Below are 17,051 nucleotides of genomic sequence, written 5' to 3' on the forward strand. Positions count from 1 at the left end.
ATTTTACTAATTAGCACCATATACCCTTTAAAGCTAACTGGAACATTGTTTCACTGTAAATGATTGTAAAATAAAATGATCATTTCAAATGCTAAATTAGTCTCAAGTAACATGTGAACCATTAATTTTATCACTATTTTTGGCTTTATGCACAAAGATGTATTTCAAAGATGAACTTAAAATCAAAGTACCACAGTTAAAGCAATATTTAATCTCTGAAATTATTATTAATTAAAGAGGCATATAAGAAAGTTGAGAAATCAGCTATAAAAAACAAAAGATACTACATAAATTATTTAGAGTTCCTTATTTTTTAGAAAAATGAGAAAAATTCCATGGTGCAAGTATCAGTTACACATACGGTTTAAAGTATATGCCAGTGTCTTCCTGCTTTAGAGGAGTTTGGCCTTACCAAAAAGCCATCAGAATGTTCAGGGTAATTCACAGGGACAGCTGGAAGCCTGAAATAAAACTGCTCAGTGCAAAAGATCCCAAGCCATTCATATAATTTTAAATGGAAGCTTAGATATTTAACTCCTATTTGTTTTCAACTAAAAAAACCTTTTGAAAATGTGCAAAAAATATCTAATTATATTCAAATTACTTCCACACATTAAAAAGGGGGGATTTTTTCATTTCCTGTTTCATGATAAGAGCATTCTTCAGAGATATGGGGTTAAGTTCTAAGCCATGACTGACTGCTTACTAGCATGCCTGTTTTACATACCAGTAGAATCCAGTCCAGTTTTGCCATTTGTGGATAACTATGACAAGATACAAAAGCATGTGTTTGCCATAAATAGCTCTGGCTAACAGCAAACTGCTCACACTGAGCAGATCAAATTCTCTATAAGGAGAACAGTCTGGACCACAGCCAAATCCCACTCCTAATGTTTAAAACTGCTATATCAATTATTTTTTCCAATTTGCAAAATATATTAAGACATACTAGCTGAAATGAAAGTTCCTAAATACGAGAAGTATTATTAAACGTGTGGAGGACATTTTACAAATTATTTTCATTATGATCAAATACATAATAAAAACTTCCTGCTTCTACTAAACTACTTAGAAATGTAAATGTGAATTAAAAAATAACTACCCTACTTTATCCAGAGAACAAATCAGGTATTGAAGAATATTTGTCAAAGTGCAAAAAAATAATTTGATTTCCATATTAACACAAAAGGAAATAAATAAACTAATGTTTATAAAAGTATCCCTCTATAGTATTTTATATTAGTTGGCTTTAGGATAGTGTATTTTTTAAACCAAATAAACCCAACAAACTGGAAAATACCATGCATGAATGTTGTACAAAAAAATTCTTAAATGACCAGTGCAGAGATTAATAGTTGTTTATCCCAGAAGTTGCTTCACATAACATTTGCAAAATGTCCAAGGAAAACAAGGCAACGTTCTGTAACATGCCACAATTTTTATTGCAAAGTGGCTACTTTTGTGAGGGTGGGGAGTTTGATCTCAAAAACAACGTTCCATTTAAGGCTCTTTTATACAGAAATTGCCATCATGACTGATAAAATATATTTAGTGTTGCAAGACTTACATGGTAAACATAAAACTCCTACCTACACTTATTCAGTAGTGTACACTCAATGGAAAACAAAAAGGCATTAATAACAGCTACTTCTGTTAAGAAGATATGCAGGTAACAGGAATGAACACTGACTACTAGGATAAGTTGATGACACAGTTAACACAAATTAATTGGCATTCCTTTTGAGGGTGGGGAGTTTAAACTCAATACAAAAAAAGTGCTTTCAATGCATAGTGTTATATCGGTGCTGCCATGTCACAAAAATAGGCTTGCCAAGGCAGGTGAGGTGTATGAATGCTGGAGCCTCACAGAATTGCAATAAAAAATGCAACTATAAATAATACTGAATAAAATTTACCATCTGACCAGTGGATAATACTTTCAAGGCATTCAATTAGCTTACCCTTTGCAGTATTTTAAGCTATTCACATTGACAATCACATTCAGTGTAGTGCTTGCTGCAAGGGAGGCATATAACCAGTTGTTTTGGCTAAAATATCATGGGAAGGCATTCCTTGGGTTCTACATCAAAGCAACAGTGTTAAACAGTCTAATGGCAATCATTGATAGGCTGCTTACATGAATAATATTTCCTTCATTCATTTTGTTGGAAGGATCCAGTGGGAAGAGGAAAAAAAAACAAAACAAAACCTAATACTATTCCAATTGACTGAGCTGGAGAAATGGAAGCTCCTTAAGATCCAGATGGCACTTGATGTCATTTTATAAGGGTTTTCCTTCAAGTGAAACTACTACGTTGCCTCCCAATTTCTCTCCAAGTGTTGAACGGTCCTTTATGTCATCCAAGCCATTTACTTGCCACTCATGTTTAATACCTAAAAAGAAAAAACATTACCCTATTACCTTATTATAGTTAAGAAAGAGTAATTCCTCTGCACAAAATATTCAATGTCTGTACCTGTAAATTTCTTTTTAATGGCATCTTTAGAACTAGCATAAATCATCTTGCTTTTTAAAGGTGCACTTTCAGGAGCCCTACAGAAGAAAAAACAAAAAACAATTGCTGAATCCCGCTTAAAAGAAAAACAAAGGCAAAACTGACTATGTTAATAACAATCCTTGCATTTTAAAAGTACTTTTTTCTTTTGTTTTTACACACCAGAATATAAATACTAGGTCTTCTTTCTTAGACTCTTTTGTTTCGTATGTGGCATCGTACAAAGCATATCGGCAATCATTCAGAGGTAGCAACTTCACAAAAGATGTGTAGGGGTCCTCTACAGTATCACCAATGTCACCCACCAAGATCTGCTTTGCTTCCTCTACAATTATTTGTCTTTTGTCATCGCTTAAACAGAAGAGAACCGCTTTCTTTCTCTTTTTGATCTCTTCTTGTGTAGAAGATTTCCTTACTTTCATATCATTAAAAACTTTGATGACTTCATCGTTCACTGTAACTCCAGAAGCCTAAAAATAATAATAATAAAAAAGAACAGTAATTCAGAACAAGTATTTTGGCTTTAACCAAAATTACTATTTGCCTAGAGAAGAGTCCCTGTAGTCTGGACATCAAAAATTGCCTCTTCCCACGCAAATAGTCCAATCAGATTTGCCCCATTTTAAGTTATCAGCATAATAATGCACCTAAGGATTCTAACTCCTCCTTTCAAGGTGGTTTGCTGGTTGAAGTAAATGGAAGGTGGAGGGAAAGGGACAAAGACAGGCTGTCCCATCCCCGAATGTTTCCTCTTTCACTGGGTGATGTCAGAGCTTCAGGAGCAGCAGCAAAAATACCTTCTGTATTGTGTCAACTCTGCAGGCCTTAAAAAAAAACACTTTTGGATTTCAGTTACTGCTTCTACTATTTTTTTCTTTAAAGTCACCCCGGGCAGTGCCGTTTCCTCATAAGGAAAGAGAAGCGAGTGCGAACGCCAAACCGCCCACGGCCTCCACATAACTGCCTCGGGCGCAAAAGCAGACACCGAACTAACGGATCCGGGGCGAAAGCGTTTTCTTGGAGAAAGCATTTCAGGACGACTCTCCCCACCTCCCCAACCTCCCGCAAAGGGTTTCTATGACAGGCCATCCAGACCCGCACCTAAAGCCTTCAGCAAGGGCTTCAGAGCACGTAGAGTTTTATCGCGCGCGTTCAGTGAACTGGGCGGCGGAGGGCGACGCGGCGTGTGCGCGGGGTGAGCTCCGCAGACCCGCTCGCGCCCGGGTCGCCGCCCCCGTGTCGCGACGCCTGCTGCCTCTTCCCGCCCGGCTCAGGCCCCCGGGAGGCCCCAGCTTAGGCCCCGACCCGCGCCCGGCCCTCCCGGCCCCTCCCCGCCCCCAGGAATCCGGGGAGTCGCAGGGCCCGGCCTGACGGCGGGAAGGCGGGCCTGCAGGAGACAGCAGCGGCCGCAGCGCGGGAGCGCCCACCTCTGAGGCCCAAACCAGGTTAAAATGGCGGCCTCGTTCCCAGGCCCTGCAGGGCCCGCTGGCTCGCCGCGCCCCGGCCCCCGACCCTCAGCCGGCGTGCCCGCCTTACCATAGTGCCCGCGGCTGTGGCTGCAGCGCGGCTGGGGATCTGGCTCGGTGGCACTGGGAGGAGAAGGAGGGGCGGGCGGCCAGCGGCAAGTGCGGGGCACGCCGGGAGCTGCAGCCCGACAGGCGGCGGCGGCTCGGGGGGCTGCGGGCGACAGGCGGGCGGTCACGTGGGCCCGCGGGCCGGCCCTTCCGCCTCCCTGCCCCGCCCGCGTCCTCGACCTGACCCCGGCGCGCGCCCAGCAGGCCCGCTTGACTGCGCGGCGGTGGCCGGAGCAGCGGAACCTCCAGCCGCGAGCACCACCGCCCGCCGACCGGAGACAGTGCTCGGCTGGCCCAGGGGCGGCTCCACGCTGCCTCGGCGAGGGCGCCGCTCCCGGGGTCGGGTGCCTGTGAGGGGACCGGCGCCCCAAGGTGTCTTTCTTTTAGTCACCCGTAGTTTCCATCGAAAGGGGCTGAATTCCAACGTTTTGAGTCATTTTGGAAAGCCCCCGTACGAGACGGCGTGAATTGTCAGATCTCTTTCCTCCAATTAAGTGAGAGAAACACGAGGGGGTTGCCCACTTGATTGAAGGGCAACGGAAAAAAACAAAACGATAAACAGGTGGAAAATCACTTTCCAAAGTCTGTGGTTCAAGTAAGAGTAGGGGGGGAAATGGTAGTAACATTCCTTGGTACTATCCTCTTATAGATCAGACCTCGTAGGAACTGGATTGCCCTCTCTGCTAGTAAGGAGTCTTCGTGAAGCACCAGCGAAGACAGCGACGTCAAATAAGTGGACCCAAGGGGAGAGAGTCCTCCGTCTTGGCAATGAACTCTTCTAGCAAAGCTTGTGTAACAGCCAAGGCTCTTCTGTCACCTTTTTAATACTTAACAAGTATGCCATTTATCATAAAAAAAAAGGGTCACTGGATACTTTAAGGAAAACTTTCGTAAGTATTTAAATTAACTTAGAGTATAATGAAAATGTTATAAAGGAAACACTTTATGTGTTCTCTATAATGAAAAAGACTTGTATTTAATTACTTTGAACTGATTTATGCTACCTTTCTCCTAAACATTTATGATTTCTGCCTTTCTTCATTCGGTGAAACTCTGATCAGTAGTTAAACTTATTTAGTGAAAAAGACTTGCACTAAAAAACGTAGAATTGTTATTGCCTAAAAAGGTTGGGAACAAAATAGTAAATCGAGATAAACCTTGAAGCAAACTAAGCAAGAACTACAGTGTACTTTGGGCTTGGAGTTGGGAGGTTTGGGTATTAATCTTGTCACTGCCCTGTCTCTGCAACCTCCAAGGGTTTTCAACTCCTGCAGACCTCAGGTGCTTCATCTGTAAAACAAGTTCTGATTAAATTATCTTTAAAGTCGTTTCCAGCTTTAAAATTCATTGTTTCTTGGGTAATGGTGTGTATACATTCTCAGGATTAAGTAAGTTTAGGGATGGAAAATCATGAGAAGGGGTTAGGCCCTAATTAGTACAAAGTGATCAATTCTTTTTTTTTTTTTTTATCCTCACCCGAGGACATTTTTCCATTTTTTGTACAGATAGTGTGGGAGGGAGAGAGAGGAAGGGAGAGAGAGAGAGAAACATCGATGTGAAGGGACACATCGAGTGGCTGCCACCCGCACGACCAACCAGGGCCGGGGACAAACTGCAACCGAAGTACGTGCCCTTAGCGGGAACCGAACCCGGGTCTCTCCGGACCGCAGGCCGACGCTCTAACCGCTGAGCCAAACTGGCCAGGGCCAAAGTGATCAATTCTTATAGCCAAAATTCAATATAATTTAAATGGAGCATGTTAGGTATTGCCCATGAAACACAGATCTAGTTTTTATGTCCATAGTTTGTGTTTATTTTCTTAATGGGAAGATTGACTTAGTTGAAAGACAAAAATTGAGAACAAATTTACCAGTGTCTAAGCATGAATACCAAGCAGGTAGACAATAATAGTTTGACATATAACTGGTACATTATATTTTATGAAACCTTTCACTTTCTTTATCTTTTGAAATTTCAAGAAAATCATGGAGAGTGGCTCTCCAAAGCTCCAAACATCTGCTATGTTTGAGTATCAGCAACTCTTATCTTTCCTGTACTCTTTTTCTCAAGGTCTCCCTTCGTGCTCAGACTTGAAATTTGTAGCGAAAAGATTCCATAGAAGCCACATCCCTCACAGAAACCAGATCTAGGGATACCTTGATTAGGTGTCAGAACCTCTCCCATCAAAGCTGGGGATTCCAAAGATGTTAGGCACCCCTAGCTGTGACATCAACCCTTCTCCAAACCTCCTTGTTCCCTTCAACCTCTCTAGGCAGAGTTCATCTCCCATGCTCTAGGATTCTTTTCCTGAAGATAGTTTTTTCTTTGTACATATCTTATTGCCTTGAAATAACTTGTTTACATGTTCTGTACCTCACTAGATTGTAAATTCCTTAAGAATCTGAGTCCTACTCATCTTTGAATTTCTGGAAACTGGCACATAGTAGGTACTCAATAGATGATGAAGTAATATATTTAAGATGCTTCAGTGCTATAAAGAGAACAAAAAGTAAGCTCCTGAAGATTGTGAGGCGTTCTTACATGTCCTTGTGAGGCTGGCTCTTAGAACCTCAGGGTCAGTGGCAACTTTTTCTCTTCATAGCTGTTATTTAAAACACCTACCACCACTTACGTGGTAAAGGGACAGCATTATCTAGCATTGCTGCATGCATTTTGGCCCCTGTATAGTGGAAGGATCTGAGTGTTAAGCATCATATATATTAGTTTCCTGTGGCTGCTATAACAAATTGCCACAAATTTAGTGGCTTAAAAACAACACAAATCTATTGTCTTACAATTCTGGAGGCCAGAAGTCAGAAATGATTCTTATTGGCAACACTTCATTGCCTTTGGGGGCTGGAGAGGAGAATCTGTTTTTCTGTCTTTTCCAGCTTCTCTAGAGGCTGCCACATACCTTGGTTTGTGGCTCCCAGACAGCAATTGCACCACTCCCACCTCTGCTTTCGTCATCATATCTCTGACTCTCTCTCCAGCTTCTGTCACTTCTAAGGACCATTGTGATTACTTGGGACCCACAGGATAATTCTAAATCTCCCATTTGAAAATCATTATGTTAATCACGTGTAGACCTGTGTTCTGGATTCTGGGGTTTAGGACCAGGAATCTTTTGGGGGCCATTATTTTTCCTCACATCTGTTCTCTTTAGCAATTTCAAGCCCAAACAATTAACAGGTGGGACTATGAACAATCCAGTACTAGAACACAACCTAAGCTATAATTTTCCCTTTGCTGGGCACAGGCGTGACAGCAAAAAACAACCATTAGGAACTAAATGAGAGAAACCTTAAAGAGGATGGGTCTGCATGGAATCTCAGCTTTGACACAGTAGTGTCATTTACTTAACTGCTCTAAGGTTATTTCCTCATGTATAAAATGGGGATTATGTTACCTCTTCCTCTTGGGATCATGGTGAGAATCAAGTGAGATCATGTATGTAAGGCTTCTTCCAGCACAGGAATAGGAACACTGGCGCTGGTGTTACCACCAGTTCAGAGTGAATGAAGGTGAGAGCATGATTTTACCCTCACAGGCAACAGTCATGAAGCATCCTCAGCCTCACTGGTATTACTTTATAAGACTCAGCTAAAATTTACTCAAGATTCCTCAGAAAATTAGGAAAAGTGAACAACTCTTAATGCGTATTCTCCTGAGAAACAATCTACATGGAGTTTCTGTGGCATGTAAATGTTTAAAGTCATTTTTCAAGTGCTATCTAAAACAATACATTTGGAAGATTATGCAGAAATATTCCTTTTGAGCCCCACTCCTTGTCAAGACACATCACTCTCAGCTCCCACAGCCACTTCCTGACAAAGACAAATGTAAGCACGAAGACACTAACAACTTCAAAATGTACCTTTCTACCCACGTACCTTCTTTACTCTGACACATCCCTCCCACTCCATGCCTGAGCTAAAGGACTGGTAAGGAGACAAGTCATGTACTTTTCTAAATTCAAGTTTGGACATAGAACTAGAAAATAAATGTAATGGCCCTGGCAGGGTTGACAGTTGCTTAGAGTGTTGTCCGGCTACACAAAGGTTGTGGGTAAGATACCGGATCAGGGCACATACAAGAAGCAACCAATGAATGCATAAATGGGTGAAACGACAAATCCATGTGTTGCTCTCTCTCTAAAATCAATTAAAAAATAAAAAGACCTTTCTAATAAAAAAAAGAAATGTAGTGGGCCATTTGATCCATTGATCCCACTTCTAGGAATATCCCCTAAGAAGCTGAAACACCAATCAGGAAGAATATATGTACCCCTATGTTCACTATTTACAATCCCTAAGATCTGGAAACAGCCCAAGTGTCCATCAATAGACGAGTGGATAAAAAAGCTGTGGTACATATACACAATGGAGTACTATGCAGCTGTAAGAAAGATCTCTTATCCTTTGAGACGACATAAGGGGACCTGGAAAGTATTATCCTAAGTGAAACAAGCCAAGAAGAAAAAGACAAATATCACATGATCTCACTTATTTGTGCAATATAATGAACAAAACAAGCTGATGAACAAAATAGACCCAGAACACAGAAGTAGGGTACAGACTGACAAACCTCAGAAGAGGGAGACAGGGGGCAGGGAAGAAATAAACCACAGAAGTTATATGCATGTATGCATAACCATGGACATAGACAACAATGCTGGGGGCAGGATCAGGAGGAGGATATCAATGGGGGAAAAAGGAGAGACATCTGTAACAAAAATAAATTAATAAAAAAAAATGAAATGTAATGGGAGATGTGTTTTGGAGTCTAATTTCTGTGACTCACTCTCTGAGCCACAAAACTCACTTTGGGTCTTACACATCTCTAGTTCTTTCTAATTTAGGAACATGACCTCACAATAAAGGAATTTAGCAGTCTGTGTCACGTGAAGAGGTATGAGCTAGAGGCTGGCAGCAGTGAAATGTAGTAAGTAGTTTAAAACAGCTTCAAATTCTATATTTATAAATGCCAGTTTCAATTTATTAGCTCACAGACACATTTATCAGATCCACTATCAGTTACTTGAGATATTAATTCAATCATGATAATAAGTAGCAACTCGTTACCTATACAAATATAGCATCTAAGAAAAGCAACTTGCTAGTAATTTATTTAAGGTGGAAATCCTTTGTTTACCTTACTTGATTACAAAAGTGTAGTTTTAAAAATTATTTTAATCCTCCCCCGAGGATATTTTCCTGTTTATCTTCAGATAGAGTGGGAGGGAGGAAGAGAGAGAAACATCAATGTGAGAGGAACACGTCGACTGGTTGCTTCTCGCAAGACCAGGGCCGGGGATGAACCTCAGCAGAGGTACATTCCTTTGACCGGAATCGAATCAACAACTCATTGGTCCTCGGGCCAACACTCTAACTCCTGAGCCAAACTGGTCAGGATGACAAAAGTGTAGGTTTTTAAATAATAAAAATCACACAGATGTGAAAACTATATGTTAACAGACTTGATAAGAGAAGGCAAGAGATCAAAAACATTCAAGAATGAGAAGATTTTATTCATTCCATTTATTCATGTATTCCTTTATTTCATTTACTGAGCACCTCTGCTAGGAGCTGGGAATGCAAAGATAAAAATAACACAGACCCTGCCTTGAAGGAAGCTAGTTCTGTGAAAATATAGCAAGGAAGCCAATATCTATGGAATAATCCCATGCATACTACAAAGGCATATGTACAGGATGCCTTGGGAACACAAAGGAGGGCCACCAGCTCATTCTGGAGTGAGCTGGGTTTTAGGGACAAGTGGAGGTTAACTAGGCAGATAGGGAAAGGGCAACAAAAGCAGAGAAAGCAACTTCCGGTCAAGATGGTGGGTAGGTAAACACGGTATCGCATCCTCCCACAACCACATCAAAGTTACAACTAAACTATAGAATAACCATCATTCAAAACTGCGTGAAATCAAGCTGAATGGAAGTCCTACAACTACGAAATTAAAGCAGCAGCCACATCCAGGCTGGTAGGAGGGGCAGCAGTGCTACCGGCTGGTCCCACAACCACCTGTGGCGGATAAAAATCAGGAGGCTCCCTCGGCTGGGAAGGTCCTTCCTGAGGACTGAGGGGTCCCTGTCCCACACTAGGTGCCCGGCTCAGGGTTCCAGTGCCAGAAAGAGAAGTCCCCATAACTTCTGGCTGGAAAAACCAGTGGGAACTGAGGCTTAGGGAAACTGAGGTGGCTGGAGCCCCAGGCAGTTCCCTAAAGGGCCCACCCACGAACTTATCGGACTCTCTCCCTCTAAGCTTGGAGGGGAGGCAGCTCGAGGGGCACCAGAGACATACAGGGAAGAACTGAGCTGTTTGGCACTGGAGCGAGGGCTGGAGAGGGGGCTTTCTTGGGGACAAGCGTGCTGTCAGAGGCCTTTGTTCCTTTGGTGAGCCCTTCGGGGGGCGGGGGTGGCAGACAGTCACCATATCTGGGACTCCAGCAACCTGGCTCACACTGGTAGCCCCGCCCTGGTGACTCCCTGAGGCCCCGCCCCACCTCACCCAACTTTCAAGCCCACCCAAGTTGTTGCCACTTGCTTAACCATAGGATTGGCCTGTCTTGGATCCTGCTTCAGGTTTTTCCTAAATTCTTTCAAACGAGCAGCATCTGGTATCAGCCAGCCCCATACCTCTCGTTAAGTAATACACAGAAACAAACACAGAGAGGCAGCCAAAATGAGGAGACAAAGAAACAGGTCCCAAATGAAAGAACAGAACAAAACCCCAAGAAAAGAACTAAGCGAAATGGAGATAAGCAACCTAACAGATACTGAGTTCAAAATACTGCTTATAAGGATGCTCAATGAACTTAGTGAGAACCTCAGTGAACTTAAGGAGGGCCTCAAGAGCATAAAAAAGGACCAGTTAGAAATCATGGATACACAGTTAGAATTGAAGGAGGCATTAACTGAAATAAAGAATAATTTACACAGCTTCAATAATAGAGTACGTAAATCCAAGGAGCAAACCATCGATTTGGAATATAAGGAAGCAAAAAATGCCCAACCAGAACAGCAAAAAGAAAAAGGAATCCAAAAAAATGAGGATAGTGTAAGGAGCCTCTGGGACAACTTCAAGCGTGCCAACATTCACATCTTGGGGGTGCCAGAAGGAGAAGAGTGAGAACAAGAAATCGAAAACCTGTTTGAAACAATAATGGCAGAAAACTTCCCTAACTTGGTGAAGGAAACAGACATACAAGTCCAGGAAGCACAGAGAGTCCCAAACAAGATGAACCACAAGAGGCCCACACCAAGACACATCATCATCAAAATGCAAAAGGTTCAAGACAAAGAGAGAATCTTAAAAGCAGCAAGAGAAAGGCAGCTAGTTACCTACAAGGGAGTTCTCATTAGGCTGTCAGCTGATTTCTCAAAAGAAAGTTTGCAGGCCAGAAGGGAGTGGCAAGAAATATTCAGAATGATGAAAAGCAAGAACCTACAACCAAGATTACTCTATCCTGCAAAGCTGTCATTTAGAATCGATGGACATATAAAAACTTTCCCAGACAAGAAAAAGTTAAAGGAGTTCGTCACCACCAAACCGTTACTATATGAAATGATGAAGGGTCTTTTTGAAGAAAAAGATAAAATGTATGAACAAACAAAATGGCAATGAATACATGTCTATCAACAAAGGAATCTACAAACAAAATGAACAGGTAGAACAGAAACATTCTCATAGATACAGAGAACATTTTGTTGGTTGCCAGTTGAGAGGGGGGTTGGGGGAATGGGTGAAAAAGATGAAGGGATTAAGAAGTATATTCATTGCTAGACTGACAAACCTCAAAGGGAAAGGGGTTGGGGGGTGGGAAGAAATAAACCAAAGAACTTATATGCATAACCAATGGACACAGACAATAGTGTGGGAAAAGGTGGAGGGGGGCGGGAGTGTGGAGGAGGGGGTCAATGGGGGAAAAATGTGGAACATCTGTAATACATTTTACATCCAACAATAAAGATTTAAAAAAAAAAAAAGCAGAGAGAGCAGAGTGAGTAGAGCACAAGAAACCCCAAGTAGTTTGTTATAACAAGAGCCTTTGTCCTTGGTAGGGAGTGAAAATGGAGTGGGAGGTACCAGCTCTTAGGAGCCTTGCATACAATCCTGTAGTCAGAATTTTATTTTGCAGGTGATGAGGTAGATAATAAAGATTTTTCAAATGTGTATTTAAAAAAATGTTTTTATTGAATTTTAGAGAGAGAGAGGAAAGCAGAGAGAGAGAGAGAGAGAGAGAGAGAGAGAGAGAGAATCATCAATCGGCTGCCTACACACCCCTACTGGGGATCGAGCCCGAAACTCAAGGCATGTGCCCCGACTAAGAATCGAACTGGTGACCTCTTGGTGAATGGTTCAATGCTCAATCACTGAGCTACACTGACTGGGCCAAATGTGTATTTTTAATAACAACTATATTGAGGTATTCATATACCATAAAATTCGCCCTCTTAAAGTGTACCATTCAATATTTTTTTAGAAAATTCACAATTGTGCAACCATTACCACTATCTAATTTTAGAACATTTTATCACCTCCAAAAGAAAACTCCATATCCATCAGCAGTTACTTCACCATTCCCCCTTCTCCTCAGCCCCTGGCAACCACTAGTCTTCTGTCTCTGTAGATTTCCCTGTTGTGGACATTTCATATGACTGGAATAATGTAATATGTAGTCTTTGTGACTGGCTTCTTTCATTTAGCATAACATTTTCAAGGTTCATCGATATTGTAGTATATGTCAATACATCATTCTGTTTTTTTATGGTCAGATAATATTCTGTTGCCTGGATATACCACATTTTCTTTATCTATTCATCATCTGTTGGGCATTTCACTTGTTTGCACTTTTTGGCTCTTGTGAATAATGCTACAGTGAACACTCATGTACACATTTTTATGTGAACATATATTTTCATTTCTTTGGGGTCTATACCTAGGAGTTGAATTACTGGGTTATATGGTAACTACATGTTTAACATTTTGGAGAGCTGCCAAACTCTTCCAAAGTGGCCTTGCCATTTTATAATCTCACAACGTACAGGGTTCCAGTTTCACTACATCTCTGCCAACACTTGTTACTGTTTGTCTTTTTTATTTTGCCATCCTAGTGAGTGTGAAGTGGTATCTCATTGTGGTTTTGACTTGCATTTCCCTAATGGCTAATGATGATGTACATCTTTTCCTGTGCTTATTGACCATTTCTATTTCTTCTTCGGAGAAATGTCTGTTAATATCCTTAGTCTATTTCTTCATTGATTATTTGTCTTTTAAGTTGCAAGAGTATGAGTCCCTTATTAGATATATGATTTGCAAAAAATTTCTCTAATCCTGTGAGTTGTGGGTTGTCTTCACTTTTGTAATAGTGTCCTTTGAAGCAGAAAACTTTGAAATTTTGATGAAGTCTAGTTTATCTAGTTTTTCTTTTGTTGCTTGTGCTTTTGGTGTGTTATCTAAGAAACCATTGCCTAATCTATGTTTATAAGATTTGCTCCCATGTTTTTTCATAAGAGTTCCAACTTGATATTTAGATCTATGATCTATTTTGAGTTATTTTTTTTAGTATGGTGAGGTAGGGGTCCAACTTTATTCTTTTACATGTATATATCCAGTTCTCCCAAACCCATTTGTTGAAAAAGTTATTCTTCTCCTCAAATTTATTTTTTAAATGCCATTATAGGTATGCCAGCAATCACATTCTAAAATGATGAATTACAGTGATAACAAGAAAGAAATTTTTCTTGTATTTCACAGCTGGATTACTCATGTATCTGAAAATTAATTTCTTAGTAAATATATCAATAGAAATGTATTTAGTTACTTATTTATTTATTAAGTATTGAGTTCCTACTATGTGCCAGGAACTGTGCTAGGAACTGTAGTAGGTATAAAATGAATTTTCATCAAGAAAGTATTTACAGGAGAAATTCCATTAGGATGGTTCAATTTTATAAATATTTTTTTCTGTACATTGCTGTCAGATCATTTCTTCCATTTTCTTTTCTGGTTTTCCAAAACTAGTCTCAGTAGGATGAGTTTTTTTCTCTTGTGAATGTTACAACAAAGATTTGATTTTTGATTAGCTTCCTGTACATAAAAATTTTAAATTTTCTGTACATTTAATTTTTTTCTGTGTATTTTCAAAAACATTTTTTGATAATGGCAGCTGTCATTATCAATATTCTTTTCTCTTGTTTTTATCAAATCCAATATTTTCAAGCACATGGTCCCTGCCTTTTTAAAAATATATTTTTTTATTGATTTTTAGAGAGAAAGGAAGGGAGAGGGAGAGAGAGATAGAAACATCAATGAGAGAGATACATTGATTGGCTGCTTCTTGCACATCCCCTACTGGGGATCAAGCCCACAACCTGGGCATGTGCTCTGGTCTTGGTGCATGCGTCAATGCTTAACCACTGAGTCACACCAGCTGGGTATATGGTCCCTGTCTTTATGGAGTTTGTAATCTAGTGAGAAAATAATAGGGGTTCCTGATATAGATTAGGGGAATTTATTCTCGCACCAGTGGTGGATGTGTCATCATTGATCATATCTTTGCCAACACTAGTATATATCTGACTCTAATTTTTGCCAGTTTGACCGTGTGAACTGGAATTTCACTATGATTTTAATTTGTATCTCCCTAATTACTAGTGCTGTTGACCATCCTTAGCTATACCAGTTCACACACTTTATAAAATTTTCTTAGGATCATTTTTCTTTTCCTTATTTGTAGTAGTTCTTTATATATTCAGTATACCAACTTTTATCTGTTATATGCATTGCAAATATTTTTCATTCTCTGAACTATTTATTAATTTTGTTTATGGTGTCTCTTAAGTAAAGAAGTTAAAAAAAATGTGATAGAATGCATCAAGTTATTATTTTAGATTTGTGCCTTTTGCTTTATGTCTATGGTTTGTCTTCTTTCCTCCCTCCCTTTCTTCCCCTTCCTTCTCTTTCTTCATTTGCCAAGACCATTCCTCCTTTCTTTTAAGAAATCGTTCCTGACCAGATATTTGATGATCTCAAGGAATTAGTATTAAAGGTTTCTTTTTAAGTGTAATAATGGTATTGAGGTCTTTTTTTGTTTAGTGTCCCTTTTCTTTTAGAGATAGAGTTTGAAATATTTACAGATGAAATAGTGTGATGAGTGGAATTTTTCTCAAAATAATATGGGGTAGGAGTTGTGGGTACAAGATTGGCCATGAGTTGGTAATTGTCAAAGCTGAGCAATTGGTACATGGGGTTCATTATGCTATTCTATCTAATTCTGTATATGTTTAAAATTTCCCATAATATAAAGCATAAAAATAGAGAAAGAAATTCTTTCCAATTTTTATATAAAAATATTTTTCTAAACAAAGTTATATATTTTTTGCATTTAGGTCTCTAATCCCTGGGTGACTGAGGAACACCATAGAAGAGGACCAGAGAATAGGATTTTACTGGGCTACTCAAAGATGGTAAAGAAGGAATGCTTGTGGAGTTGGTCGGGTCCTATGACAGTCTTTGTCCATTCCAAACCAACAAGGACATTTGTTTTGGCCATGTGGAAACATATTTTTTGACCCAGATTTAAAGAAGGAAGCCCATTACTGTCTATGAAATAGGAATAACCAAAGGAAGTATTTGACATTTATTAAAATATTTTTAAACCCTTGGTCGATTTTTTACCATTGGCCAATTTTTAAAATGTGATAACAGCATTATTTATCTAGTAAAATAATTTTGCTAAAGCCTTTATCTCAAAAAATTAGATCATTATATTCTGTTCTTGGAAGTCCTACTTTCAAAGTAACATGCACATTTAGAGAGGAAAATCTTCTTCCACATTTGAGGTTGGAGTGGCAGATATTTTTAGATCTACTAGGAAAGAGTTCAAGCTAAGAGTCTTTGATCTGAGATTTCTAACACATGTGAACTCTCACCATACTTGCTCTAATTTTAACAGATGTAGCCAAAATGTTCATAGTGAATCCATCAACTTATAACATGCTTTAGTTACAGATCTCTTGCTTTCTGCTATAACAGGCTGGATTTCCAGATGTTCTTTTGATTTGTAGTTTGCTCATGTCCCTCAAAGAAATCATCAAGAGATGGTCTGGACTGGTGGACCCATTATCTTTGTTTGTCCTATGAGATGGCATTGTTAGGCCACCCAGTGGGTTAAACGAATACAATACTTTGCAGACTCTGCCATAGTTAGTTTAGACTTTAGAGAGAGAAAAAAGAATCTGAATTGAAATGGAGGAAGAGTATTAGGAAGAAAAATGTGGCTTGAAAAACATTTTTTTGCTCAGGGTTAAGTGAGACTGTCTAGTCTTACTGAGATTCAGGAGGTCTCAGGATGAAGTTAAATACCCTGTTGTAATGCAACCCAGCCTGCATCTCTAGGCTTTCTTTCTTGTGAGTTTCACAGCCATAGTATTTTATTGCATACCCACTATGTGCCTGGTACTCTATTCGCCCAACTCTTTCTACAGAAAGTCTTAACTAACCCAATATTAAACCTAAGAGCAAATTAAGCAGTAGTTCAATTCAGCAATGGTTGTTCACGCAGATACACAGTATTTTAAGAAGTACATTCTAGTTGTCTCTGCTTATCTGTCCTTACGGTTAAGAATATATACTTGTGAAGGATTCAGAGAAGATATAATCTCATCACTAGTCCTCAACATCTAGTAACCATAAAAATAGGAACCATTATAAAATGAGAAAGAACAAATACTTAACTGTCTCTGCAGCCTCCATTTCGGTCTGAGACAAAAATACATCATTGATGAGTTTATGTCACTTCTACCCACTGGCATATTTCTCATCATGTGATCTAATATCTAGCATCAGCATCCATGAACTTTGAAAGTGTAAGCTCTTTTAATACCATAATGTTGCAGACTGAATCATTCTGAGTCATATTGCTTTTTGAACTCTTCAAATAGAAA

The 17,051-nt window shown here is 39.9% G+C and overlaps 1 protein-coding gene across 2 annotated transcripts; it reads right to left on the reverse strand.

The window, feature by feature from the left end:
- Positions 1 to 1,421: 1,421 nt before the first annotated feature.
- Positions 1,422 to 4,188, reverse strand: CFL2 (cofilin 2). 2 transcript variants are annotated; one of them, XM_036244617.1, is made up of 4 exons: positions 4,053 to 4,188; positions 2,679 to 2,986; positions 2,478 to 2,554; positions 1,422 to 2,394 (listed from the first exon to the last, which is right to left on the reverse strand). In XM_036244617.1, exons 1-4 carry the CDS (start codon positions 4,053 to 4,055, stop codon positions 2,282 to 2,284), a joined length of 501 nt encoding a protein of 166 aa, XP_036100510.1. In that variant the 5' UTR covers positions 4,056 to 4,188; the 3' UTR covers positions 1,422 to 2,281. The 2 variants fall into 2 exon arrangements, with proteins under 2 accessions (XP_036100510.1, XP_036100517.1); XM_036244624.1 differs by lacking the exon at positions 4,053 to 4,188 and adding an exon at positions 3,618 to 3,636.
- Between the last annotated feature and the right edge of the window lie 12,863 nt (positions 4,189 to 17,051).

Source organism: Molossus molossus, unplaced genomic scaffold, assembly GCF_014108415.1.
Source record: "Molossus molossus isolate mMolMol1 unplaced genomic scaffold, mMolMol1.p scaffold_m16_p_1, whole genome shotgun sequence".
Taxonomy (NCBI): Eukaryota; Metazoa; Chordata; class Mammalia; order Chiroptera; family Molossidae; genus Molossus; species Molossus molossus.

Coding starts and splice junctions, on each gene's coding strand:
- CFL2 (XM_036244617.1), bottom strand. Junction 2,555..2,678: donor GACCTAGTATTTATATTCTG/GTGTGTAAAAAC, acceptor TTTCTTCTGTAG/GGCTCCTGAAAGTGCACCTT. Junction 2,395..2,477: donor CATTAAAAAGAAATTTACAG/GTACAGACATTG, acceptor TTTTCTTTTTAG/GTATTAAACATGAGTGGCAA.